This window comes from Cervus elaphus, chromosome 15 (assembly GCF_910594005.1).
Source record: "Cervus elaphus chromosome 15, mCerEla1.1, whole genome shotgun sequence".
Classification (NCBI taxonomy): domain Eukaryota; kingdom Metazoa; phylum Chordata; class Mammalia; order Artiodactyla; family Cervidae; genus Cervus; species Cervus elaphus.
The window spans coordinates 77,756,762-77,783,639 of NC_057829.1; the positions used below are offsets into that span (position 1 = coordinate 77,756,762).

The window sequence follows — 26,878 nt, forward strand, 5'->3', positions numbered from 1 at the left end:
GTACTGGCCCTTGGGCCAACTGTTGAGGGCCAGGGGTCTAAGTAAGTTTTTCTTAAAATGAAAAGCCCTGGAAAGCCTATTGCCTTTAACATCCCATTTTAGTTATTAGTTGGCATAAAAGCCTGTCTTTCAGTTGGGAAGGATCTTCATACCTTAGATAAGTGGAAGAATCTCCAAAATCACAGAATGTAACAATTGTGTTAGAATGGAGGAGTTTGACGTTGTACAGTAATTTGTACAGTGTATTTAAATACTGACACGTAGAGGTTAGAATCTGTTTCTGGTACAGAATTTTCCAATTGCTTAATATATGTTTAATTCTAAAATATAGACCATGGTTATTTTGATACAAGATTATGGATGATTTTATTTTCTTTTTTCATACTATTTGGTATTCTTCAAAATCTTTACAATGAAAAGTCACTTTTTAATAAAACAAAAGGTATATTTTACATTAAGGCATTTGTTTGTTTGTTTTCCCCACCAAGATAAAATGTTAAGTTCACTGAAATATTCATTATCCACCCCCCCGCCCCAAGAAACCCATAGGTACATGTAACACATTATATGTTTTTGAAAGGTTTTACATGTAAATTCCAGACACATTTCCAGAAGTATGATGACTGGAAAAATACATACATCATTGGCTCTTGTTTAAATTTTATTTATCACAAATCATTTTGGTATTCAGCTAGGAAAGCTGAATGTCATACAGTGAAATCGCTGATCTTCAGATGACTGTAATGTAAGTAGAAAACTCCAGGTGCTTCTTATTATAGAGACCTAGCTCTTGGGTACTTCACCTTTGCAATATAAGAGTTGTTATTATCTTGGTAGCTGTTTGTATTTCTTACACTTTTAATTTTAGATTATGTACTTGTGGTTCAGCCGGTAAAGAATCTACCTGCAATGCAGAAGACCCGGGTTCGATCCCTGGGTTGGGAAGATCCCCTGGAGAAGGAAATGGCAACCCACTCCAGTATTCTTGCCTGGGAAATCCCATGGACAGAGGAGGCTGATGGGCTACAGTCCGTGGGGTGGCGAGAGTCAGATGCGACTTAGCAACTACACCACCACCACTCCTTATATGCATTCCTGCCCAGTCAGATCAGAGCAAGGTTTAAGAAAGAGCCTTTCCTTGTCTTTATCATTAGCTTTCTCTTCTGTCAGGCTTTGCTCTGCCAATGATCAACTTTATCTTGAGTCATTTTTTTCTCGCTGCATTCTCTTTTGGGATTCTGAGTGTATTATGTAAAAAAAGCACATAGGTTTTCTGCATAGTGCCTGTTATACAAAAGTTGCTCAGTAAATACTGTTATTACTGTTTCCACATGTTTCGTCTATCCCCAAATCTCTCTCTCCTGAGTTACAGGCCTGTTGGATCGCTCTGACTACAGATGCCATAGACATTAATTTTATTCAAGCAATTTCTGTTGGAAATCTTGAATGCAGTTAATTTCATTCCTTTTATTTCTATCTCTGACTTTTTGATGGCCTAGGCAAAAACATGACATTGATGAGAAAGAGGAAGCATGCTGGTTATTTAAGGAAGAGACTTTACTCTGGGTATTAAAGTCAGAAAGAAATTTTTTACAGTAAGGGAGATTGAATGATAGATAGTGGTTCTCAAAAATAGTTCTACAACATGTGTATAAGTGGCTCTGCATTGAAATACAACAGGTAGAATGATTCTAAGGGAGTTAGGTGAACACATCCCTTTGACTTAACTTGATCTAAGTATGGAATATAGCTTACCCAGAAGAAAGCAATAGATTCACAGTCCCTTTACTGTCTTCCCTAAATTACACTTTCTTTGAGCCAGTCATTCAGGAGAATCTGGATGGCAGATGTACTTTGAAGTAACAGGCTTTGATGAGGTTTTGGAGTGTTATCTTTATTAGCTTCCTATATTGCTGATTAAAAGTTGGTTATTTATATGTGCTTTTGAAACCAGATGAGCCATGGAAGGGTTGATGTTCTGTTATGAGATTGCTAGTGCCATGAAAATGCTCTTAACTAGCATTTTCCAGGTATAATGCTACTCGCATATCTGTGTGGAGGTAAACCATAGTGCCTGTAGGCAAAGCCAGCATTTCAGCAGAAAGCAGCTTTGTATCCCCTTCAACTATTGAATGGGTATCATCACTGGGGTATACAGATGTTTCCCCCAGATGTGTTCAGAGGACAGTAATTTCCCCCAGGTGTACACAAGCATTTTTAGGTTACCTAATCAGTGTCAACTGCAAAGTGTGACTTTAATAAAGCTCCTCCTGTGAAACTTAGCAGCAGCTCTCTTAAGATTGGAGCATCTCTAATCCACTTTCTCCAGAGGTTCGTCCAATTTGTACCTTTTCTTTACACTCTATTAATATTCATTATATTTCATAAGTACTATATTCAAAATTTTGAAGGACTTAACATTTTATGCGCTGTATAGAGCTGTTCCTTGTTAATGAAGATATTCAAAACCATGTTTCGGTGTGGTAGCATAATAAGCTTATCATTAATAAACTCATATTTCTGCAAAGTACTCCATCTTAAATTGCTCACATAACTGCCGATTCTTTTCAGTGAGAATTCTGTTCCTTGCATTTTTCTCGCTAATTCCTGTGATCCTCAAAATGAAATTTGAATTTGACCAAACGAGAAGAGGATAAAGAATATGTAGTACAGTGTGACCCAAGATAGAAAGCAGAACAATCCTCAGTTAACTAGGAGTGATCTAATTCTTCACTTGTGAGTAATGAACAGTTCTGAGAAGTGACTTTTATCCTTTCAGAGAGCTTAAGACGTAGCCATTTCTCCTTACAAGAAACACATATGTACATTATCTCTGCTATACTAGTTTTTATGTATTTAGCTTTTGTTTAAATGCATAATCAAATTCCTAAGACTGAGCTTGGTATTTCATATAAGAAATGATAATTAAAAATTAATTTTAATTGCATGTGGAATAAAATTATTGCAGTCCATGGGGTCACAGAGTCGGACACAACTTAGCGACTGAACAAAAACAACAGATTATTGAATCCTGTGATGTTAAGTAGGGGATTATTGTACCATTATCTCTACTCCTAGATATATTTAAAATTTTTCCTTCACAATCTACACTGCCCAGTAGAAAATTGATTTTTTTTAATTTTTAATTTTTTAAAGTAAATTTATTTTATTTTATTTGGAGGCTAATTACTTTACAATATTGTAGTGGTTTTGCCATACATTGACATGAATCCGCCACAGATGTGTTCCCCATGTGTTCCCCATCCTGAACCCCCTCCCTCCTCCCTCCCCATCCCATCCCTCTGGGTCATCCCAGTGCACCAGCCCCAAGCACCCTGTCTCATGCATCGGACCTGGACTGGCGATTCGTTTCACATATGGTAATATACATGTTTCAGTGCCATTCTCCCAAGTCATCCCACCCTCGCCCTCTCCCACAGAGTCCAAAAGACTGTTCTATATGTCTGTGTCTCTTCTGCTGTCTCACATATAACTGATTTTTTAAAACTTTTTGTACAGTGTTGGATGGCATCACCAGCTCAATGGACATGAGTTTATGCAAACTCCAGGAGATAGTGAAGGACAGGGAAGCCTGGCATGCTGCAGTCCATGGGGTAGCAAAGAGTCAGACACAACTTAGTGACTGAACAACTGTATATTTATAAGCGATGATTATCAATAAAATCAGGTTTTTCCTTGCCATATTGGCTGGTTTGGAAAGTTTGTGAATGTTCCTCAATCTATACAGTGCTTCCCACATATCAAAAACTAACCAAGCAGTTACAGTCTATTGATTTTGCCTTTTATTTTGTATCAGTTAGGTTTATTAGTAAGGTTCTGTATAAGCTTTAAGACATGCATAACAGTTCTTTACCTTATGGCCTGTTTCCCTCTCTTGTGTCTCTTCCTCTAGAGATATATTGCCATTGGGGAACTGGGGAAGGCTACTGACACGCTAGATTCTACAGGGAAAGTAACAGAAGAAAAACCTTATGGTATGAAGCTCGTCATATGTAGTCCTTATTCCTAATATTTAAAGAAACTTTCTCTGAATTTGGAATTTAAAAATAAGTCTCTTATGTTTCCGGTGATTTTAATTGTCAGTACATTTCTTTAGGTTAAAAAGGTTGGAAATTGTTTATTACATTGTTGCTTATATGGTATGCCTATTAGTAAAGAATTGCAGTAATTGACTTTTCCTATAATCAGTATTTTTTTCCCAATTATTTTTATTAGTTGGAGGCTAATTACTTTACAATATTAGAGTGGTTTTTGCAATACACTGACATGAATCAGCCATGGATTTACATGTGTTTCCCATCCTGAACCCCCTCCCACCTCAATATTTTTTTAACGTGCAGAATTCTTCCAAATAACTCCCTTGGCAAAAACCACATATACAATAGATACGATTTAGGACATTTTTCCTAGTCCTAGGTGAAACAAAGCAGAGAAATTCTCTTGCTCGATTTTACCTGCATCGTGTCATTGTTGTTGTTTTGGTTTTGGTGTATATAATTATCCCATAGCTGTTGAAATAAATGTCCTAGGTTTAATACGTTAAAATTGATCATATTCCTGTGCTTTTGGAGTATGCAAAAAGATATAACAAAAGAAAAGCTATTTCTCTGGAAATAAAGAGAACTCACTGGGGCGCACTTTAATTTTTCTACCATCCCTTCTTTCACTTCTTTAAGAAAGGATGGATAAATGAAATGGTTTCCTAGCAACTCTCATAGTGCTTATGCTATTTATAATGCAGCAGTTGTGGTTTTCGTACAGACAGTTCACCTACATCATTATGTCATCAACTGAATTATTTGTAAGCTTTCTGTTCTGTTTTGTTTTTTTGCCCGTGCTTAATGTTATCTTTTTTAATGTAGCTTTAGGCAGTCTTAACATCTGCTTCCCTGTGTTTTTGTGTTGAGTGGTCTTAATGTGTATTACATATTCCCCCAGTAGAGAGACCAACCTTCTCCTTGTTCATAATGGCTTCTCTTGTCCTGTTAACGTTTGTATGTGGCTTAGTATCTTGCATGATTAATCAAGCACCATAATGAAAAGAAAAATCAACCAATTTATGTTGAGTCTTTTAAAAAATAGATGTTGAATTAGCCTTGAAATCTTTATTATTATTATTATTATTATTATGGAATAACAGCATATGCCCACTTAATGGAAACCCAACCATAATCTTCAGCCAGAATGCTTGTGAAATTAAAGAGGCCTAGGAGGATGTCAGAGATTTCCAGAGTATCCTACATTATATGTCAGTTTATATATAGTTAAAAGAATTGTGAGGTGGTAAAATTGGTGAGACTCATTGGTTGGATGGGGACAGAGAGGAAGTTGTTAAAAAAAAGATCTAGGTTTCTGGGTTTTAAAACTGTTACATGACGGTGCAATTCTTTGAGTAGGGAATATTACAAGAGGACCAGGGTAATGAACTACTTGAACATACACTGATGAGAACGACTACCCTGAGGCATTTTGGAATTTTTAAAAACTCTACTTTGTATTTTATCATTTACGACCTTACTTACGTTAAGGAAAGTATGTTAGTGTGTTAAAATCATCTCATTATAATCTTGAAATCTGAGAATCTGAGAAACTAAACAACTTTCTTTAGGCCCTGAAAGGGAGAGCTCCCTATAGTTGACTGAACACTGTCGTCCCAGAAAATGAGAGCTCAGAGAGTTTTGCTGATTGACATGATTTTTCTGTATGATTTTGATAAGTCAGCGTAGTTTGTCATCTGTTTAAGCTGCACGGCAGGTGCCAAGGGGAAAATAAATATAAAACCTACCTTGTGTCCTTAAGAAACTCGTGTCACATGGAGAACTAGGACCTGTGTTCTCAACCCTCTGAGGCTTAATCCTAAGGCCTATAACCAGTATTTTGTAATGCCTTCTTTATTATGCTGAAATAAAACTCAGAGTTTTTCTCCCCTGCCTACACATTAAAAAAAAAAAAAATCAATGTACTATAGTAAATGGACTATAAAGAAGAAATAAAGGTAATTTATAGTAAAATAGTTACATCAGTATGTAAATGCACAGATATTACTACACTGAAAGTCTTCATGAGGTAATCAGATACGTATATATATCAGATACTTACACATCAATCACTGTGAATGCCACAAGTCAAATGCAGGCTGACAGGTGTGTTGTGTTGATGACTCAGTATTGGAAAGTTCAGTATCTCCTTGCGGGAGCAACTGAAGAAGAGAATTATTTTGGGGCTTCCCCGGTGGCTCAGTGGTAAAGAATCTGCCTGCAGTGCAGGAGATGCAGGTTTGATCCCTGGGTCTGGAAGATTCCCTGGAGAAGGAAAGGCAACTCTCTCCAGTATTCTTGCCTGGGAAATCCCATGGACAGAGTCAGCAGGTGGGCTACAGTCCATGGGGTCGCAAAAGAGTCAGACGCAACTTAGCAAATAAACAAGACTGTACAAAAAATTCTGTATTTAAGTGGAAAATGGACTTAGATTCTAGCCTAAATGAAGTGAACGTTGCTCAGTTGTGTCTGACTCTTTGAGACCCCACGGACTATTCAAGCCATGGAATTCTCCAGGCCAGAATACTGGAGTGGGCAGCCTTTCCCTTCTCCGGGGGATCTTCCCAACCCAGGGATCGAACCCAGGTCTCCTGCCTTGCAGGCAGATTTTCTTTACCAGCTGAGCCACAAGGGAAGCCTGGTCCTAGCCTAAAGTAATTCTAAACAGAAGGTCACCCACTTGAGCATCTGGCAGATGTCCAGAACTCAGGCAGAGCGTAGGACAGCTCCTCGCTGCGCTGCCCCGGGCACATCCCAGGACGTCTGGCATTCCTAGTCCTCACCTATTAGGTGCTGCTGCCATCGCCACCCACCAGTCATTACAGCAATAAAAAATACAGCTTTTAATTGACCTGTTGAAAGCAACCGCCATCTGGGTAAAACAAGGGGTTATGCAGTAAACGGCATGTGAGGGACCTGAGGTCACTATCCCATCGAGACAAATTACTATTTTTAGCCATACAAAATGAGTCTAGCTCAGACTCAGCGTTCAAACCCTATTAATAGGGCTCTTTTATTCCCTATCCTGACACCTTTTGTTATTTCTAAATAGTATTTTTTGCCATTTATTTAATAAATTTTTGTACATTAATTCCTAAGCTTGGCTGAGACCGTGTCTCTCTTGGTTTTTGGTGTTTAGAGCAATGCGTGGCATATAGAATAAAGTATTTAGTGGGTATGACTAAACTAGGCTGGTGATAGAGGCGTTGAAAAGACTTCAGGGAAGTCCCAGAAAAGGCATAGCATCTTCCTCTCTTCTGCTGCTCTTTTCTCATCCACAGTGAGCTGTTACATTTCAGGTACAGCTGCCGGTGTCTCTGAGGATACACGGCTCCAGTGTGCTCATCTGCTCAGGACATTGAGGCTGTGGGCTTCCCAGGCTGTCTTGGATGTGAGCCAAGCTTCTGGGAAGGCCTTACTGCTCTGGTGATGGGAATAGCTTTTTTCTATGCCTCCTGTGGCTTTATTACTGGGAGGCAAGAAATATAAACTGTAAGTGCCATCTCTTGCTAATCCTCTGTTCCAAACACCACCATCTCTTGGTCCCGTAATAGAATGTTGCCAAGTCTTCTCGAATGGATGCCACTAACGTATCTGATGCGAGTGGCTCCTCCTGGATTGTGGTCTGGCTTGCCCACATTTCCTAGAGGAAGCTGAAAAGTTGAATTGGGTCTCCAGTTGTCATTTAAACAAATAAGGCACACACTATATTGGGGCTAGGGTGTAGCTGGGTATCAGTCATCCCGTGGTACCTTTTGTTTATACTGAAACTTTTTTCTTATAAAGTATCATGCAAATAAAGGAAAGTGAAGAAAGTATAAGTTTACAACTTAATGAACTATCACACAACAAACATCCATGCGGCTCCCAGTCTAGTCAAGAAATAGAGGGGCTGCCCTGGCGGTCCAGTTGTTAAGAACCCACCTTGTGGTGAGGGATCACCTGTTTGATCCCTGGTCTGGGAAGATTCCACATGGCATGGGGCAGCTAAGCCCTCGCGACAGAACTACTGAACCCACACTCCAGAGCCCATGAGCCGCAACTACTGAACCTACGTGCCTCAGCTACTGACGCCCACTCGCCCTAGAGCCCATGCAACAAGAGAAGCCACACAGTGAGAAATCCACGCACCGCAGCTAGAGAGTAGCCTCCATTTGCCACAACTAAAGAAAGCCCGTGTGCAGCAGTGAAGATCCAGCACAGCAAAAATATAAATAAATTTAAATCCTTAAAAAAAGAAGAAATTAAAAATTCTTAGAAGCCCCCTTCCTGCCCCATCCCAGTGACTACAACATCTCTTTTTTCTAAATATAACTACTATTCTAATGTCCAACGCTTTGCTGATAATCCTAAAACTATAGTATAGCTTTGCCTGTGCTACTGTGTGGAAAAAGTATATATATGTTCGTGTGCTGAGTTGCTTCAGTCGTGTCTGACTCTGTGACCCTTTGGACGGTAGTCCACCAAAGCCTCTGTCCAGGGGATTCTCCAGGCAAGAACACTGGAGTGGGTTGCCATGCCCTCCTCCAGGGGATCTTTCCATCCCAGGGATTGAACCTGCCTCTCTTACATCTCCTGCATTGGCGGGTGAGTTCTTATACCCCTAGCGCCACCTGGGAAGCCCGTATATGTACATATACATTTATGTGGGCTTCCAGGTGGCATTAGTGGTAAGCCACCTACAATTTCAGGAGACATAAGAGACGCAGGTTCGATCCCTGGGTTGGGAAGATCCCCTGGAGGAGGGCTTGGCAACCCACTCCAGTATTCTTGCCTGGAGAACCCCCTGGACAGAGGATGCTGGTGAGCTACTGTCCATAGGGTTGCAAAGAGTTGGACACAACTAAAGAGACTTAGCATTCACACACTCATACATTTATGTGCATCTGTATAAAATATGTAGAGAGATGTGTGTGTGTATACATACATATTCTTCCGTCATGAGACATTTGTGTTGACTCCAGATTGAGACTTTATGAATAAAGCTGCTATGTGTATTTTATGCTTGTCTTTTGGTAGACATGTGCAATAATTTCTCTTTGATATATACCCAAGTGGAATTGCTGGGTCATAGGGTAAGTACATATTTTACTATACTAGAAATTGTCAAGTAATTCTTAAAAGTGGTTGTACAACCTTGCATTTCTACCAGCAGTGTATAAGCATTCTACTTGTACCACATCCTTGGCAACACATGATAATGAGTAGTGTTTTTAGTTTTGGCCATTCTGATCAGTAGGTCATGGTGTTTCACTGTGGTTTTAATTTCATTACTAATGAGATTCAGCTCAAACCGTAAAGAATTTGCCTGCAATGCAGGAGACCAGGGTTTGACCCCTGGGTCAGAAAGGGTCTCTGGAGAAGGGAATGGCAACCCATTCCAGTATTCTTGCCTGGAGGATCCCTGGCAGGCTGCAGTCCGTGGGGTCGCAAAGAGTCGGACACGACTGAGCAACTAACACACACAGTGAGATTCAGCAGTTTATCATATGTTTTTTGGGTACTAAGCCATCTTTGTTTATTGTCCAGGTCTCTTGCCCATTTCTTTGTTTTGTTTCTTCTTTCCCTTGCTATTGAGTCACTTTTTTTTTAAGATTCATTTGTATGAGTTTTATGGAAAAAAAAAAACCCAACTCTGGATATATGCTCTTCTGTTTGATCATGTGTGTTACAGATACTGTCTTCTCTGTAGCTTATCTTTTACAAAACTCTCTTTGCTGCGTCTTTTGGAAAACAGAAGGTCCTAGTTTTACTTTAGTCTATGGTTAATTTTTTAGCGTCCTGTTTAAGAAAACTTTTCCCATGCCAAAAGCATTAAGATATTTTTCTACATTCTGGCAGCTTTATTGCTTTGCCTTTCACATTACATCTAGAGTCTTACCGTTTTTTTCTGTATGAATATCCAGTTCACTCAGCACTTTTCCCCACTACCTTGTTTCTTGGATCACAAATCAAGCATCTTATAAGCGTGGGCTTGTTTAGAATCTATTTTGTTCCATTTGGTCTGTTTATCCTTGTGTTAACACCAAACTATGTTAATTGCTATAGTTTTAGAATAAGTCTTGTTATCTGAAAGAGCAATTTTTGTACCTTATTTTTATATATTTTTTCTATAGGCTTTTTAGTTTTCTTATCAAAGTAAGGAAATTGCTTTCTATTCCTAATTTGCCATTTGTTTGTTTTTTTAATCATGAGCAACCATTGAATTTTATGAAAAGATTTTTTTGCTGCATAGGCTTTCTGTTTGGTGATTCAAGCATCAAATAAATGATTCCTAGGTGACTAGGAATGCTCTTTTGACCTTGAGATTCTATTATTCCTCAGCAGATTAAATTCAACAAGAATGTCTCGAGTACCATCTTAATTGTGTGCATTATATAAGAAGAAAAGCTATCTTTGCCTTTTAGGAGATTAGAATTCCATTGGTGAGATAATACCTACACACACACACACACACACACACACACACACACATAAAATAAATAGCTGTTAAAAATTGTGAATGATTAATTGCAGAATGAACAGCAAAACCATACATGCCTAGGATCTTAAGTCAGAGAAGGCGACACCATGGCAGGAGTAGAATGAGAAAGAATACATCTCGTCACCTTGTGTGGGAAAATTTCAGTAAAAGAGAGTCCCCCAAGCAGGACAGGGGAATTGGCCTTGGCAGAAATGTTAGTAAAGAGACCAGCTTGGTGGAACTAGAAAGCTGTTTGGTCTTATTTTTTAAATGTATGGATGACTAAATTATGAACTGTAGCAATTTTATCAGCAGTGGCATTTCTTTGAGCAATTGCCAGCATGGTGGTAGCATTGGCTGTCTAGATTTGGAAGTCTTGCATAACTAAAATATCACCAGTAATTGTGTCTTAATGTTTCAAGAGAGTAAACATTTTTCATGGAAAAAAAATCCTCCTTCATATCATGAGATACATCTGTTTGTACAACAATTTGAACAAAAGGGGCATTTCAGCTCTACCTGTATGGAGCTGCTAGGTGCTATTCTTTTGAGTCGTATAGCTGTTCTCTGTTTGAGTCTAGTAGATTCTGGTCTTTTGTTCATGTTTAGCTCATAAGGATCAAGGTCACACAGAGATTAAAGCTCTCTTGCTGCACTGGTATTAAAATCTGGACAGTGTTCCTTGCTGTCTTTTAATTTTTATTCTGGTATTAGTACAGTAATTCAAAACACAGTAATTAGTTTTTGTTTAATATTGTTTAAATAAGAAGATCAAATACAACATGTATATACCAGGATAAAAAGTTCAAGTAAATTTCCTACAGAGTGAAAAAAAAGACTAATTTCTTTCCATTGACTATAACTTATACAAGTAATAGAATGTTTCTGTAACCTAGTTTTTTTACTGAATATGAAATTTGTATAGTTATCTATATGTGAAAATCCCAACTATTGAATTTCAGTGTGTTAGTTTCCAGTTGTTAAAATTATAGAGCAGTATTTTAATATTGCATCATTTTGTTTGAAAGAGTATCAAACAAAAGCTGAAAACATGACTAAGACAGATAAAATCTCTGTTATGTGTTGGGTTGGCCAAAAAGTTCATTAAGATTTTCCATGACATCAAAACCCAAATCTACCCAATATATTTCCTTTCTTACACTGGCTTATTTTTGAGACCAGACTCGGGATTGAAATTCTAAGAGCAGTGAAGGGAGGGAAGGAGACAGATAAATACAGCTTTATTTGGGGACAAAGTTAACATGTTGAGTGTAGAAAATTCATACCATGCCATACATAGAACAGTTTTGAAATCTATCAGGTAAAATTTTAAATGTGATTAGTACTTGATAGCTTTCAATAACTTATTTAGTTATTTATAATATCTGATCCCTGGAGAAGCTTAGAAATAGCTTTGTGGGTATTTTTCTACTTACTTTCTAATCACCACATTTTTGATCACTGCAGGACCATTTCTGTAGCTAATGCAGCATTTTTCTCAGGTTTTCTGAAGGCCCTAGTGAGATTGTAGTAAATGCACATAAAATGATTGTTTTCTTTTTAATGGAGAAAAAAATGAAGCATAGGAAGTTGAATTTAGTCTTAATATTGGACAGTATAAGACTTTCCCCCTTTTATCTCATTATTGTGTATTTTATCCATCTCAACAAGGTAGAATTTGACCTGTAAAATGTATAATGTAATAAGTGCTTTGTTGAAAAAAATTTTTTTTTTAATTTTCAGAGTTGTCAGTACTGTGAAAATAGCACATGTACTTCTGTGATTGTTTTAGTCACACTTTTTTTTGGTTCATTTTTGGCAGATAAAATAACACAAGAAGATATTGAAGGCATTCTACAGAAATTCACTGGGAATATAATGCAGGTACCTCCCCTGTAAGTTCAATTGTTGAATTTGAATAAATGTTTAATTTTATTTTCCAGTGGCTGACATCGCGCTAATGAAGAAAAAGGAGAGTGGCTTCCTTTTACTTTATGGCAAGGCATGTTTTAGACCTAGCAACTGGTCAAGAGAGGTGACCCTGATTCAGATAGGATACAGAGCCTCTGGTGTCTTTAAGAGGAGACTGGTGGGCTCCAGTCCGTGGGGTCACAAAGAGTCAGACACGACTGAGCACAGCGCATACACACACGGGATGTAGTCTCCTTTGTCCCTGGATATTGCCCCAGCCTGACATCTGTGCTCTTCGAGGGTTTGTTGGTTTTTCTGATTCCACCTGTAGTCATCAGGGCAGTTCTGGAGAGCAGCAGACATGTTGCTTGTCCCAGAATAGCAGGAAAAGGGACCAGTCCCATCTGGTACAGGCATCAGAGGTATGCTTTAGAGTCCAGTTGACACTTCCTGTCAGGTGTTGGGACCATTCTTTTTGGGCCCAGAATCTTATATTTTGCAATTCTCTGCAACAAATGAAACAGATGAGAATTATAACTTATTAAAAGTATAAGTATATTGATTTCCCACCTAAGCCATATTTTTGTGCACATTAGAATTTCAAGCAAATTGCTTCCTTTTTTTTTAATGGCATAGAATGTGTCAGGATATGTTACTAAAACTTCTTTTAGAATTTTGGTTTTTTAAAAAACTCTTAATTTTTTTAAGAACACTGAAATGTCTGTGGGAAATGTTTCTTTATAATTTTGCCTCAAATGGGAAGACTTAAAAATTGTAGCAGGATCTGAACAAACATTATTTTGGATCGTTATTGTTAAGATATAGTAAACATTTATGTTTATAAGAATCATCTTAGGATTTTCTTCCCTGTGATTGTTCAAGGATTTTTTTTGTGGACTAATCATACTTAATCACACAAAGTTAAGTGCTGTTAAGTAGATTATTTGCTTATTTTTTCTTTGGAAACAGTTTGGTAACTTTTATGTGAAAATGAATATAATTACAGTGGAAATACATTGTTTCAAGGAAATAAAGCTGAGATCATTGCTACCGGATGCCTTGTTCCCTTTACCCAGAATGAGGACTAGTGAAGACATGAATAGACCATCTCCAGGAAGATGGTTAAAGAGGAATATTTGACAACATTGCTCCCTGAGTGCCAGAATGAACTGTATTAGCCTCCAAGATAGTATATTTAGAAACTCTGTCCCCGATACCAGTGTGGAATAGGTTAGAAGGAAAAAAAGTTCATTCCTGGAATGATTTTCAGTTGAAAGGGCTGCTAATCATCTTTTCTCTTCATGCTGTAATCTGGAATTATTCTCTGTCACTTTCTCAATCTCTCTTTATTCTTGCTCCCTTCTTCTCTCTTTGTCTCCCTCTTGTACTTTGCAAGCTATTCTGCATTAAAGAAAGATGGCCAGAGACTTTCAACTTTGATGAAGAGAGGTGACGTAGTAGAAGCGAAGCCTGCCAGGCCAGTTACTGTATACAGTCTCTCCCTTCAGAAATTCCAGCCACCATTTTTCACACTAGGTAAGATGGAGAAATCGGAAATCATTTGTATTTACATGTGACTTTATTTTATATTTGGCTACTTTTCTGTAACTTTAATGGATCCTGAGGATATTGGAAATTTTTTTAAATTGGACTTTAAAGAAGGTTAGAATTTGTTAATAACTTTCTGACAACACATATGATGAGAATACCTATGGCTATATAGGGGTTCAGAGTTGTCCTAAGTCATCTGAGTTTCTTATATTATCTTACTATAAAATTGTAAATAACATACTTTGGATCTCTGTAGAGAAGAGTAGGTAAGGAATACATATTTTCAAGATTTTGTATTTTCTATTTTATTGTCTTATGAATACTTGTTTCTCATTTTGGCTAGTACCTGATAGTTTACACTCAGTTTTTTTATTGACATTTATTTGTCCTTTTAAAACAGTGCATTTCAGTCTGTGAACAATAAATTCTAAAAGTTGAGTGATTTTTCTTTGTCACCAGCAAATTACTGCTAAAGATCATGAAAATATAGGAATAATGGGTAATGCAGAAATGTATTCCTGGACATGTAGTAAAGTTTAATTCAAGTTAACAATTTGAATTTATCTATAATCCATATTTGAAATAAATTTAAAACCCAAAAAGACTTTTTCTATTGTTTGAAAATTTTATGATCTCCTAGCTAAAGCCCTGAATGTGTAAGAGTCTTGAAGAATCAAAAGCTGTATTTCTTCTTAATCTTCAGTCTCCCTGAAATTGATCCTGCTTCCTGAAATTGACGCTGCTCTTAATTTCCTGGTGCATTCTGAATAGGATGACTTTTAGAAATAATTTCCCAAATCTTTTTTTTCTAAACTTTGTTGCTCTTTTTTCTCCTTTTGACGTTATTATTTAGTGTAAGTTCCTGTAGGTTGTGGGTTTTGTACAATTCTTTTAGGAAATCACTCCTTAAGTTTCCTGATTCTAAAATATTAGACAAACAATGAAACAAATATGCTAAAAAGTATTTTCCTATGTTCCATGAAAAAGCAGCAGCTGTGTTGGCAAAGCAGATATTATCTATGAAAGTGAAAAAAAAAAGAACAAACCTCAAATTTTTCCAGTTGCATTTGTTCATTAGAGTTTATAGTAGGCCACATTTGACTCTTTTCATCAAAGTCAAATATAGTGCAAGAATGTAGTACCCCTCCATTGGTCCTGGTGCTCAGTTTTTAAAATCTCAGCAGTGGCTCCCAACCTTGAGCTGATGGGGGAAAAAAGAAATTAAAATACCCAGGTGGGGAGTTTTGATTAATTCCCTCAAATAACTTTATTTGTATGCTAAGCTAGAAACAGGTGGAGTATAGTCTTTTTGTATGGAAATACAGTTCTTTTCAGGATGTCTTGTGGATGAATAAAAATAATCCAGAGCCTTGCTCTTAACCAATAAACTTGTATTATACTGGCTAAGCTAAGAAGATGTTTAGACATGCAGTCGGTAGTCAGTGGTACATTGCGTAGATTTAAGTTACTTCATGATTATTTTTAGGAATATTTCCGAAAGGACATTTAAATATGCTGAGTTTTCTGTGTAATATATTACCCCAAACATAATTCCTGTCACTGAAAAGGGAATTTTTGTTTGTTTGTTGTATTTTTCGAGTATGTAAATCTGGAAATATTTTAAAAATCTACAGCTTATTATAGCAAGGCTGAGATATCTAACCATTTGAAACCTTTTAAATGAACAAGATGTGCAAATCTGAAAAAATTTTTTTAAGTCTGCAGCTCATGATAGCAAAGCTGAGATTTCTAACTATTTAAAACCTATTAAATGCACAAGGCTGAAGTATTAGAGTGATATGACTTCCCATGTAATTTAAGACCTGCTTGTGAGTTTCTGCTATTTGCTTTCTCCACACTCTGACTTTTCAGTCTCACACACACATATGCTACTAGATGAATAATTTATGTTTTAGCACATAAATATTTTATCACTCGATTGTTTACATAGTGCATTTTTACATTTGTTTAGGGGCATCATTTCTATGTAAAGTGGATTTCATAGGAGCTTAGCAATTTACCATGTCACTGTTAACATTCCAGATGTCGAATGTGGAGGAGGTTTTTATATCAGAAGCTTGGTCAGTGACATTGGCAAAGGTAAGCATAAATATGAATTACGAATTACCATTTAGAGAGTAATATTCCTTTTTGATGGGAAAAAGGAATTTTCCGTTTTTCATATCTCTGAGTACTGACTGGCCTTAGGAACTGTGCCAGTAATGAAGCCTGTGCTTTCAGCCTTAAAAGCATTCTAGGTTTATGGCAGACAATTAGCAGCATCCATAGCTGCAGTGAAATGCTTGTAATGGGAGAGAAGAGAAAAAGAGGAACAGAAAATGAAGATGTGAATAGTGAATCTAAGGACCAGCATTTTTTTTTCAAGCATAAAATGTTTTAACTCAAAGTAGGTACAAGAAGAAAAGATTACTCCTTTAAAAAAAAATTTTTTTTCATTGCTATACGTCAGATTTTTTAAAACAACCTAGAAGCCATCGTCTTACTAACAACCGGGAAATTGGAGATCTGGCCCTGCCATTGGCTGGCTGTGGTGACATGGGACAGGCCTCATGACCTCATCTGCAAAGTGAGAGGAATAGTTACTCCGGGGGTTGCTTCATGGGTTACATAAGGAAAGTGAGTGCCAGTTCCATCTAGACTTTAACCAGTTTATTAGATGAGCTATTAAATATTATTTGGCTACTTAATCATTTCTTAATCTCAAGGCTCCTGGTTATTATTTTGGATTATTACAACTTTACATTTAGGGTAGTTTTGAAAGGTTTGAATTGAGTCCCTCAGTCATTTGAAAAATGGTAAGACTATGAAATACTAAATCATTTATCATGCATTTTCTTTTTCTGTTTTGTTGCCACAGAACTTTCTTCCTGTGCCAATGTGCTAGAGCTGACGCGCACCAAACAGGGACCTTTCACCCTGGAGGAGCATGCCCTGCCCGAAGACAGATGGACGATTGATGACATCGCACAGTCTCTCGAGCAGTGCTCACCTCTTCTCCCAGCAGAGCTGGCACTTAAAAAATCAAAACCTGAGGAGTCTAATGAGCAAGTTTTGAGCTGTGAGTATATAACTCTGAATGAGACAAAGGGAGAAGATGATGTAATTAAGACACTTTAAGACTGGCTTGGGATTGTTATCATTTCCTGGTTGACATTTGAATCCTGTGTGCGGAATGACAGGCTACATGCAAAAGACAAATGATACCTCTGGGTTTTTTTCTTTTTTTGCATGAAGAAAAATGTCCATCATTGATGGTTTCTATGGTACACAATTTATCTGCTGTACATTATAAATAGCCCTGCAGTTGTTCATTTCTTGCTGTACTGTAGAATGTTGTCATGCTGTTAGATCGGATTCAGGAAAAGCAACTTTTTGATTTTGATCTCTCTTAAAAAGTCTTTTCCTATGAAAAAGTTGACCATATTTTCTAATCAGAGGGGAAAAACAATGAGCTACATGTTTCTTTGGTGTCATGAAGTGAATGTATATTTGTTTCTTTGACTTTATTTTGGCTTCCTGGTGGCTCTGGTTATTGAAACTCCTTAACTATGTTTGAAAAAGCCATTATTTAGCTCTTATGTCTTAGAGAGTTGATGATTATTAAGAACATTTCTTTAATAATGTTATACTTATCTTGGTAATAGCTGTGTTTGTTTAGATCTTGGAAACTAATAAACTTTTATAATAAATATTTGTAACTGAACCAAATTATTGCTGCTACCACTAATGGAATGTAAAGAGAAGACTAAATGTTTAAATAAATTCACCTCTACTTTACTATTAGCATAGGACAGCTCCTATGGCTTATGTTTTGGCAGCTATGAGATGTTTTCCTGGTAATCAGTACAGTCGACCACCCTGTGCCAATATACTAAATAACCTAATTTTTAAAAATTAAGCTAAAGAATGTGTCTTCAATTAAAAACTTTTCTTTATTTTTTAGTATTTATTTACACCTCTTTCTAGGGTATCAAGCCCCTGGTATTTTGTTTGCAGTTTGCTTTTTTTTTTTTTTTTTTTGCAGTTTGCTTTTTCAAGTGATGTTTACAAACTTTGAGTTTTGCCCTGTATTTGCAGTTAATCCCGTCTTTTTAAATGTTGAAAAACAGTTGTTCTCGAACATTTTCATTCAAATGGCCTACTGACAGGTCCATGTCCCTCTTTACCATAGTTTTGAAAACAGTCACATTCCAAAAGAGTAAATTTCATGTGTAATGAGTGCTTCATATTTTTGTTATGGGAAAGCAATATATAATGCAGCCAGTCTGTTGAAATCCCACTGCATTTATTCAAATAAATATAATTTCAAAGTTAAGAGTTGTTAAATTTTCATCAAATAAGGATTTTTAGATTTTTATGGATTGTCTTTCTTGCAAAGATAGTTGTTACGCAACCTCCAACCTCTAAATTTTAAATATGTAAAGAAAAATGGTCGTATTTGTGGTGAACATAATATGAACTCAGTCTAAGAAGTTACATGCTTCAGTAGAGCACTTTCAGCGTATTGTCAACATTTTTAGAACGAAAATGTTAGCACTTTCTTAAATGACACAGAAAATTGTAAGGAAAAGAGCTAGTTATCATAATGCCTTAAATAAAACTTCAGACATACAAAGGTGTGAATTGAAACTTTTACTAGTTTGTGGCTAGGGCCTGCAGTTCGTGTCATCAAAGGTGGCCGTGGTCGCCTCTTCCTGTTGGAATGGGACAGGGTCCGGGACGCCTTCACACACTGCCTGGTAAGGGATGGAAAGCGCCTGAGGCATCTTGGCTCTGTTCCTCACTTACATTTTGGCATGTATAATTTGCTAATGGTAAAGAGTGTAAATGTTTTGAAAAGACAAGTGACTTTCTGAAATGGTAGCCGGTCGTTTTCTTTTATTGAAAACACTGAAGAAAATTTTGCCAAATGGAAAAGTCACCCATAATCCTCACCACCCTGATACAGTGACTTCAGAACACTCATTTTGTATTACTCTTTTTTTTAACTATTTTTTTTTTTTTTTTTAATTTTTTTATTAGTTGGAGGCTAATTACTTCACAACATTTCAGTGGGTTTTGTCATACATTGATATGAATCAGCCATAGATTTACACTTATTCCCCATCCCGATCCCCCCTCCCACCTCCCTCTTCACCCGACTCCTCTGGGTCTTCCCAGTGCACCAGGCCCGAGCACTTGTCTCATGCATCCCACCTGGGCTGGTGATCTGTTTCACCATAGATAGTATACATGCTGTTCTTTTGAAACATCCCACCCTCACATTCTCCCACAGAGTTCAAAAGTCTGTTCTGTATTTCTGTGTCTCTTTTTCTGAAAAATATGGAACGCTTCACGAATTTGCGTGTCATCCTTGCGCAGGGGCCATGCTAATCTTCTCTGTATCGTTCCAATTTTAGTATATGTGCTGCCGAAGCGAGCACTAACTATTTTTTAATTTCATATTATTCGCCTATTTGTATTTAGTTTTGATAATGATTATTTAATCTTTTTACTTTAGTTTATTTAAACCATTTCCCTATTGCTAAATTCTTAGGTTATTTTCAGTTTTATTAGGATAAGTTCCTGGAAGTGGAATTATTAAATGAAGTAATATAAACAGTTTTATGGTTCTTAATAAGTTTGCCTTATTGCTTTCCCAGAGAGTTGTAACATTTTACAGTGTTACCATTTGAGTATATCAGTTCACCAGAAGTTTACAGCTTTGGGTGGGGGTTTTATACGTTATTGTTGCTAATTTAGTAAGTTATAAGAGTTCAAAATTGCCGATTTACCTCTGTGTGACTTTTTCATATACTTTGTCACTTATATAAATAAATGTCTTAATGGTTTCTTTATACATTTGTGTGAGTTATTTGTGCAGTAAATACGTGGTAGAAGTATTTTCATGGTCTGTTGTCTTTTTTATTTTAGTTTCATTTTTCATTTTTACTGACTAAATTTGCTAATTTTAAGAATTCTTTTATAGTTGCCAGATTTATGAGTATGAAGAGTTAAAATTTATTAAAAATTAAAAACATTATTAACTTTCATAAGCAGCTGTAACTGATCAAGATGCTCTAAAAAGTTTGACTCATCCATAAAACAAATTAGTTTTCTCCTGAATCTGGTATTTAAGTACCAATTGCTTTATTTTTTTTACTTTAGTCAAAATATTAAAGAAATATCTGTGCCTGTGTATTTCATGTCATAATAAAGTTGTCTTATTTGTAAGAAAACATGTGTTAGAAATTTCTGAAAATGCTTCCACCTGGAATATACAGATCATTTCATTTTGACATTTAATTTTTTTATATTTCTGGAAAATATTGTCTGAAAAGTCAACAGACTTGGCCATAGAATTATTTTATTATAGCTTTAAGATCCATGACCATTAAAATAATATAATTTTTCTCTGATAATTCAAAATTATAAAATTTGAATAAGAACTAAACTTAACACTTTCCTATCCTAACTAGATCTTTTCTTCTTTAATACTTAAATTAATACCTATTCCAGATCCACCATCAGAAATTATTCATTGTACTGCATAAGAAAAGAATGCTTTATATCAGATCTTTAGTACATTTTCTGTCTCTCTGACCAGTTTGAAATTTGTATCAGACTTACCATGGGCATTTAGAGATTTAATTAGTTCTATTTCAAAGGAAGAAAGTAATTTACCTTATATGTTGATGCATATAACAGAAAAATTATAATTCAAAAGCACTCTAAAATGTTGAAACATTTAAATAGAGGAATATGAAAAATATAAGTTTTATGGGTTGAAATGATTATAATGGTCTTGTAGTTAAATTGAAATAGGAAATTTATCTTGAAACTATTTCTTTAAGGCATATGTAGGCAGCAGTAGCCTGGCCTAATCATTTATTGAGTATCACTTGTTAAACACTTACTGCATGCACTTGAATCTATAATCTCTTCATAGTTTCAACTTGAGTTAAATTCTCTCTGTGAACAGTAATATCTCATATTGCTATTATAAATGATGATGCCAGTAGGAAAGTTGAAGTCAGAAATTACTATTTTGTTCCTCTTATCTGTAAGTAAGCCTTAAACTGTAACATATTAAGATTATTTCCATCTCTACTATTAGCTTTTTGATTAAGGCAAATCACTTAATCTTTTTAGGCCTTAGTATTCTTATCTTTAAAACAAAGGAGACAGCTAGTCTATCTTTAAGAATTTTTGCAGCACTAACACAGGCTTCTAAGTATAGATGATTTGTGTTTATTCTGTTCAGAGCATGTTCTTTTTGAGCCTCAACTTTCATGTTCATCAGTTTTGGAAAGTTCTCATCCTTTATCTCTTTGAATATCACATCTGTTCCATCTAGCAGTCCTGTTAGACTTATGTCTTTCCATTTTATTCTGTGTCTAATTACGCTCATATTTTCCAGCTCTTTATCTCAGTGCTGCTTCTTAGAGAATTTCCAATTTTAATTTACTGTTATTTTAATTTACTGTTTTAATTTACTATTTTAATGTACTGTTTACCTGTATATTTATTTCAAAATTACTGTGACTTTTTAAAGTTTACAGAACATCAACTTTTTTTCAGAATCCCTCTTTTGGTGTGTGTTGTCATCTTCTTTCATCAGGGGTTTAGTTTAAGTATATATCATATATTTATATAGGTATCAGTAAAAGTTAATATATGTATATTTATAATTTTTACAGATATTTAATATCCATACAGAAAATTGCATGTATCATAAATGTATCACCCAATAAATTTTCATAAAGCAAGCCTGTGTAACCAACAACTAAATTAAAAAAACAGAAGGTTGCTAATTCACTGGAGGTCCTCCAGAGAGTTCTTTCTGGTCACTAGCCCTGTAACCCCACCCCACTGCCAAGGGTAACCACATATAACATTACAGATTGTTATTTTGTTTGCTTTTATGTTTTATATAAATAAAGTGAACAGTATATACTCTTTTATGTCTGGCCTCTTTTGCTCACAATTATATTTGTGAGGTTCTTCCATCGTCTTGTACAGTCATAAATCATTCTCATTATTGTTTAGTATTCCATTGTGTGACTGTACCTACATTTATCCATTTTTCTGAATGATGGGCACTTGATTAACTTTCAGATTTGAATATTTTTAGTATTCCATTATATCTCCCTGTTGTTAATATTACCTCTTTAAAATTTTTTTATGTTTATGATAGATGTCCTTATCACAGATTACCTTCAAATAATATTATGACACCTCATATATATGGTAGAAATCTTACAAGAGTATATTTCCATATCTTCTATATTTTGGGCTATTTTCATACTTTTACATATATTATAAACTTTACAATATATTGGGTTTTTAAAATTGTTCTTTATCTTTACTTTGGTGCTTTAGACCAGGGGTGACAACTCTTGACACTACACAGAAAAGAATGGATGTAGTTATGTTTCAATAAAACTATATTTACCTTCATATTGTAGCTTGCTGACCCCTGACTGTTAGTTATCTTCTAAACACTTCTAAATCTAAAAAGGTTTTTTTAAACTTTTATATTTATCTACATCCTGGTGTTTTTCATTTTTTAATGTAGATCTAAATTTCTATCTGGTATCATACTCCTTTCTGAATAATTTCCTTTAACATTTCTCACTACACAAGTCTGAGAGCAATGAATTTACTTTTGTTTGTCTGAAAAGTGTTTATTTTACCTTTTGTTTTGAGTTACAGTTTTTCTGCATATATATATCTAGATTCATTAACTTTTTTTTCTTTCCATTCAGCACTTTCGTGTCATTCAATTGTCTTCTGGCTTGTATAGTTTTCTGTAGCTGCCTTCAAGGTTTGATCTTTGCTTTGCAGCAGTTTGTCTCTAATGTGTCTAGGTGTTTTCCTTTGTATTTATCCTTTTGAGGACATCTGAATTTCTTGCATTTTCAGTTTATTTTCATCAGATCCAAATTAATGCATTAGTAAGGCTAAGACTTAGAGGCCAGATATTTTAAGTCGTGACTGTTCTTTTGGCCTGCCGAACTGGCTATATTATCTAAAGGTGTTGACTAGGTGATTTTATTCCATATTATTTAAGTGTTTGCTGTTGTTTAGTCACTCAGTTGTGTCTGACTCTTTGCGACCCCACGGACTGCAGCACGCCATACTTCCCTGTCCTTTCTTGTCTCCTGGAGCCTGCTCAAACTCCTGTCCATTGAGTCAGTGATGCCATCCAACCAGCTCATCCTCTGTTGCCCCCTTCTCCTCCTGCCCTTAATCTTTCCCAGCATCAGGGTTAGTTGTTTGTCAGTTTAAGCATACAATGCCTTTGTCTAGGGAACAATATATGGCATACAGAAGAAGTCTTGAAGACATGGTTCAGGCCTTTAAGAAGCTTTCACTTTACTTCAAATAGGAACTCAAGAAATATACAAACAGAAAGTTATGTAACACCACTGAGCTTCCCAGCTGGCTCAGTGGGAAGGAATCCGCCTCCCAATGCAGGAGATCCGGCTCCGATCCCTGGGTTGGGAAGATCCTCTGGAGAAGAAAATGGCAACCCACTCCAGTATCCTTGACTGGAAAATTCCATGGGTAGAAGGGACTGGCATGCTACAATCCATGGGGTTACAAACAGACAGACACGACTGGGCGACTGAGCATGCATGCATACAGTGCCATAAGACAATACATAATTGTGTGTCAGTGGGTGATATTGCCAGAAAGTGCTATTGACGTTTAATGAAGCTATAATTAATTTCTGCAAACCCTTGCTGAGCTCCTACTGAAAACAGAGGAAGGAGAACATGGACGTTCAGTGACCAGGACCGCTGCCTCAAGAAGGAAGACCTGGGTTGGGCCTTGAACAGTAGATACTATTCAAAGAGGAGACAAGTCGGATGGAGGGGAGGAGTTCCGCCAAAGACGGTGGTATACAAGGCACATTCCATCAGCAAAGAAGAGGATGGTCTGGGTGGAGAGGAGAACTTGTGTATGGAAAAGCAAATTGTCATGATATCATTTGGAGCCTTGAAAGGCAGAACTGAGTAAAACTTCAGAGGAGGGACTGGTTCATATGGAAGCTTTATTTTAAGGAGGTTTATCTAGCAGTGATGTCTGGCAGGAACTAAAGAGGTGGAAGTGTTGTTTAATTGCTAACCATGTCCAACTCTTTTGAAACCCACGGACGGTAGCCCTCCAGGCACCTCTGCCCATGAGATTTCCTAGGCAAGAATACTGGAGTGTGTTGGCATTTCCTTCTCCAGCAGATCTTTTCGACCCAGGGATTGAACCTGTATCTCCTACATTGGCAGGGGAATTCTTTACCAGTCAGCCACCAGGGAAGCCCAAAGTAGGTAGAAATAGACAGAAAGTCAGTTGGAACTGAGTCTAATGCAGTAATCCAGGACTGAGTCTGGATAATAAAAAGTCTGAACTAGAGCCTTCTCAGTTAATACATCTTTGAATGGACAGTTTAAAGAAAAAGAGATTTTATTCAGTGATTTATTAGATAATTGACAGCCAGAGAACTGGAGGAAGAATGATTAGCAATAGTCATCAAATAGGTTTTCTTAAACCAATCTGATTTTTTGCATGAGTGTGGCTCAGATGGTAATGAATCTGCCTGTAGTGCAGGAGACCCATGTTCAGTCCTGGATCATAAAGATCCCCTGGAGAAGGGAATGGCTACCCACTTCAGTATTCTTGCCCGGAGAATCCCATGAACAGAGGAGCCTAGCAGGTTACAGTCCATGGGATGGCAAAGAGTTGGACATGACTGAGGGACTAACACTTTCAAGCATTTTCTTAGGCATTGGATAGTTGGTACAGTTGCCTCTGATAACCATGGCCATGAGTCATCATTATAACAGCCATGATTACTTGTTCCTTTATAACAGCCATGAGTTCTGTGATCAAACAGTAAGCCTCCTGAAAAGAATTATTCCTTTTCACTTCTCTAAGTGTCTGGCATATAGTAGGTTTGTTGAATTTAATCTGTAGTTAGGGGTTCCTAATTATTATTTGAGATATTAACTCATGCCCATCGTTGAAGCAAGGGCTCTGGAGTTGTTAGGTTTACCAAGCTCTACTGCTTATCTTTAGCTATTCACCTTAAGAAAGTTAATTAACTTTCCTGAGCCCCAGTTTCCTCATATGTAAACTGGGGATATCAATGGTGACTATTTGATGAAATTATGAAGTCCAAATTAGGTCATTTTTCAGGTAAAGTGTTTAGCATACTTCCCTAGAACTCAGTAAGTAGTAAACAGAAGCAAATGTCCTATACCTGATTTACATGTAAGTGAAGGATAAACCTGAAATTCTCATGGCTTATGTAGTCCAGGTATATAAGACGCTTTATATGATTCTGTTTTGATGAGAAGAACTCGGCTGAAGAAAGAATTTCCTGATACCAGAGGTTATTAAATGATACAATAGGCTATTGATACAAGTAGAAAAAGTCCTTAGCGAATGTCAATGTTCACCTTTTCTATATTTCATGTACTAATATAGATAGATAAACACACACACATAAACACATATGCCATTAAAGTTATTAATAGTAAACCTTGGACTTCCCTGGTGGCACAGTGGATTGAAATCTGCCTGCCAATGCAGGGGACGTGGGTTCAATCCCTGGAAGACTCCACATGCTGCAGAGCAGCGGAGCCCGTGTGCCACAACTACTGAAGCCTGCGTGCTCTAGGGCCCATGAGCCACAACTAATGAGCCCCTGCGCTGCAACTAATGAAGCCCGTGATTTGCAGCCAACAGGCCGTAACTACTGATCCTGGGTGCCGTTGAAGCCCATGCACCTAGGACCTGTGCTCCACAAGAAGAGAAGCCACCGCAATGAGAAGCCCATGCACTGCAGGTGGAGAGTATCCTCTGCTCTCCACAACTGAAGAAAGCCCGCATGCAGCAGTGAAGACCCAACACAGCTATAAATAAATCAGTTAACTTAAAAAAAATCTTTTTAAAGAATGGTTAGTAAACATTTTTCATTTACTTCATCTCATTTGACCCTCCAGCAGTCCTGTGAAGTAGGAAGAATGTCTGTACCTGTTATTTAGGTGAAGGACTTGAAGTGGCGCTGAGGAGTAAGGGACTTGGCAGAGCCGCATCGCTGGAGTGGCAGAGCTGGGTCTCTGTGCTCTTTGGATTCCCAGATGCTGTTTGTGTTACATCTGGAGGAAAGTGATCTGAAGCACAGATGTTCAGTGGGAGGAATGAAACACATGCTGCAATGCCAAAAAATAACTGGGAATCAAAGCAGAAAACAAGACATTTGTTCCTGTTATAATATGACAAAGAGCACGGCTCTTGTGGCTTGGGATTGAATATTCAGGGGGGGAGATGGGGAGCAGTTTAACTTGGGTGCAAACACTCTTGGAACACTGCATCTGGTTCTGGGCTACTCATCACCGGGCTTATGGAAACCAGTTGGACGAGGTTCAAAGCAAAGCACTGAAATGATTAAGGGGCTGAGGGCATCAATGAATAAGGGAAGATTAGAATTAAATATGTATAGTTCAGTTAAGTAAAGACTAAGGGAAAAACCAGCTATATACAAATACTCGAAATGTGTAGACATTAAAAAGGTAGATTAATTATTTAGCATGATACATGGATATAATATACAGTGATAGGATGCAAATTTAAGCTGAGTATAAGGGGAAATTTTCTGATAATCTAAGAAAGCTCTGTGGCATAGTCTTTCCCTAGAAAAGCAACAGAAATTGCAAGGCTTCTTCTAAAACTTTTTCCTGTGTTCCAGATACTAGATGGTTTTAAAGACTGATCATTAATTTGGTCAGGTGTGATAGTGAATTTGGTCAGTGTGTTTGTATAAGAAAATGCCCTTTTTTTTTGGCTGTGGCATGTGGGATCTTAGTTCTCTAATGAGGGATCAAACCTG

At 36.8% G+C, this 26,878-nt stretch overlaps 1 protein-coding gene and 1 non-coding gene across 3 annotated transcripts in view; one reads left to right on the forward strand and one right to left on the reverse strand.

Annotated features, from left to right (window-relative positions):
- The window catches only part of TRUB1 (TruB pseudouridine synthase family member 1), a 29,355-nt gene extending 11,666 nt beyond the window's left edge, over positions 1-17,689 (forward strand). The window contains exons 4-8 of one of the 2 annotated variants that reach the window (XM_043926599.1): positions 3,914-3,995; positions 12,344-12,416; positions 13,829-13,968; positions 16,027-16,083; positions 16,862-17,689. In XM_043926599.1, coding sequence (XP_043782534.1) covers positions 3,914-3,995; positions 12,344-12,416; positions 13,829-13,968; positions 16,027-16,083; positions 16,862-17,121 — 612 coding nt within the window. In that variant the 3' untranslated portion in view covers positions 17,122-17,689. The remainder of the gene's footprint in view (positions 1-3,913; positions 3,996-12,343; positions 12,417-13,828; positions 13,969-16,026; positions 16,084-16,861) is intronic. The other variant, XM_043926600.1, reaches the window with a different exon arrangement.
- A 1,631-nt stretch (positions 17,690-19,320) lies between these two features.
- LOC122709673 lies at positions 19,321-19,427 on the reverse strand. The gene has a single exon (XR_006345648.1). It is a non-coding gene; the product is annotated as a U6 spliceosomal RNA (small nuclear RNA).
- Between the last annotated feature and the right edge of the window lie 7,451 nt (positions 19,428-26,878).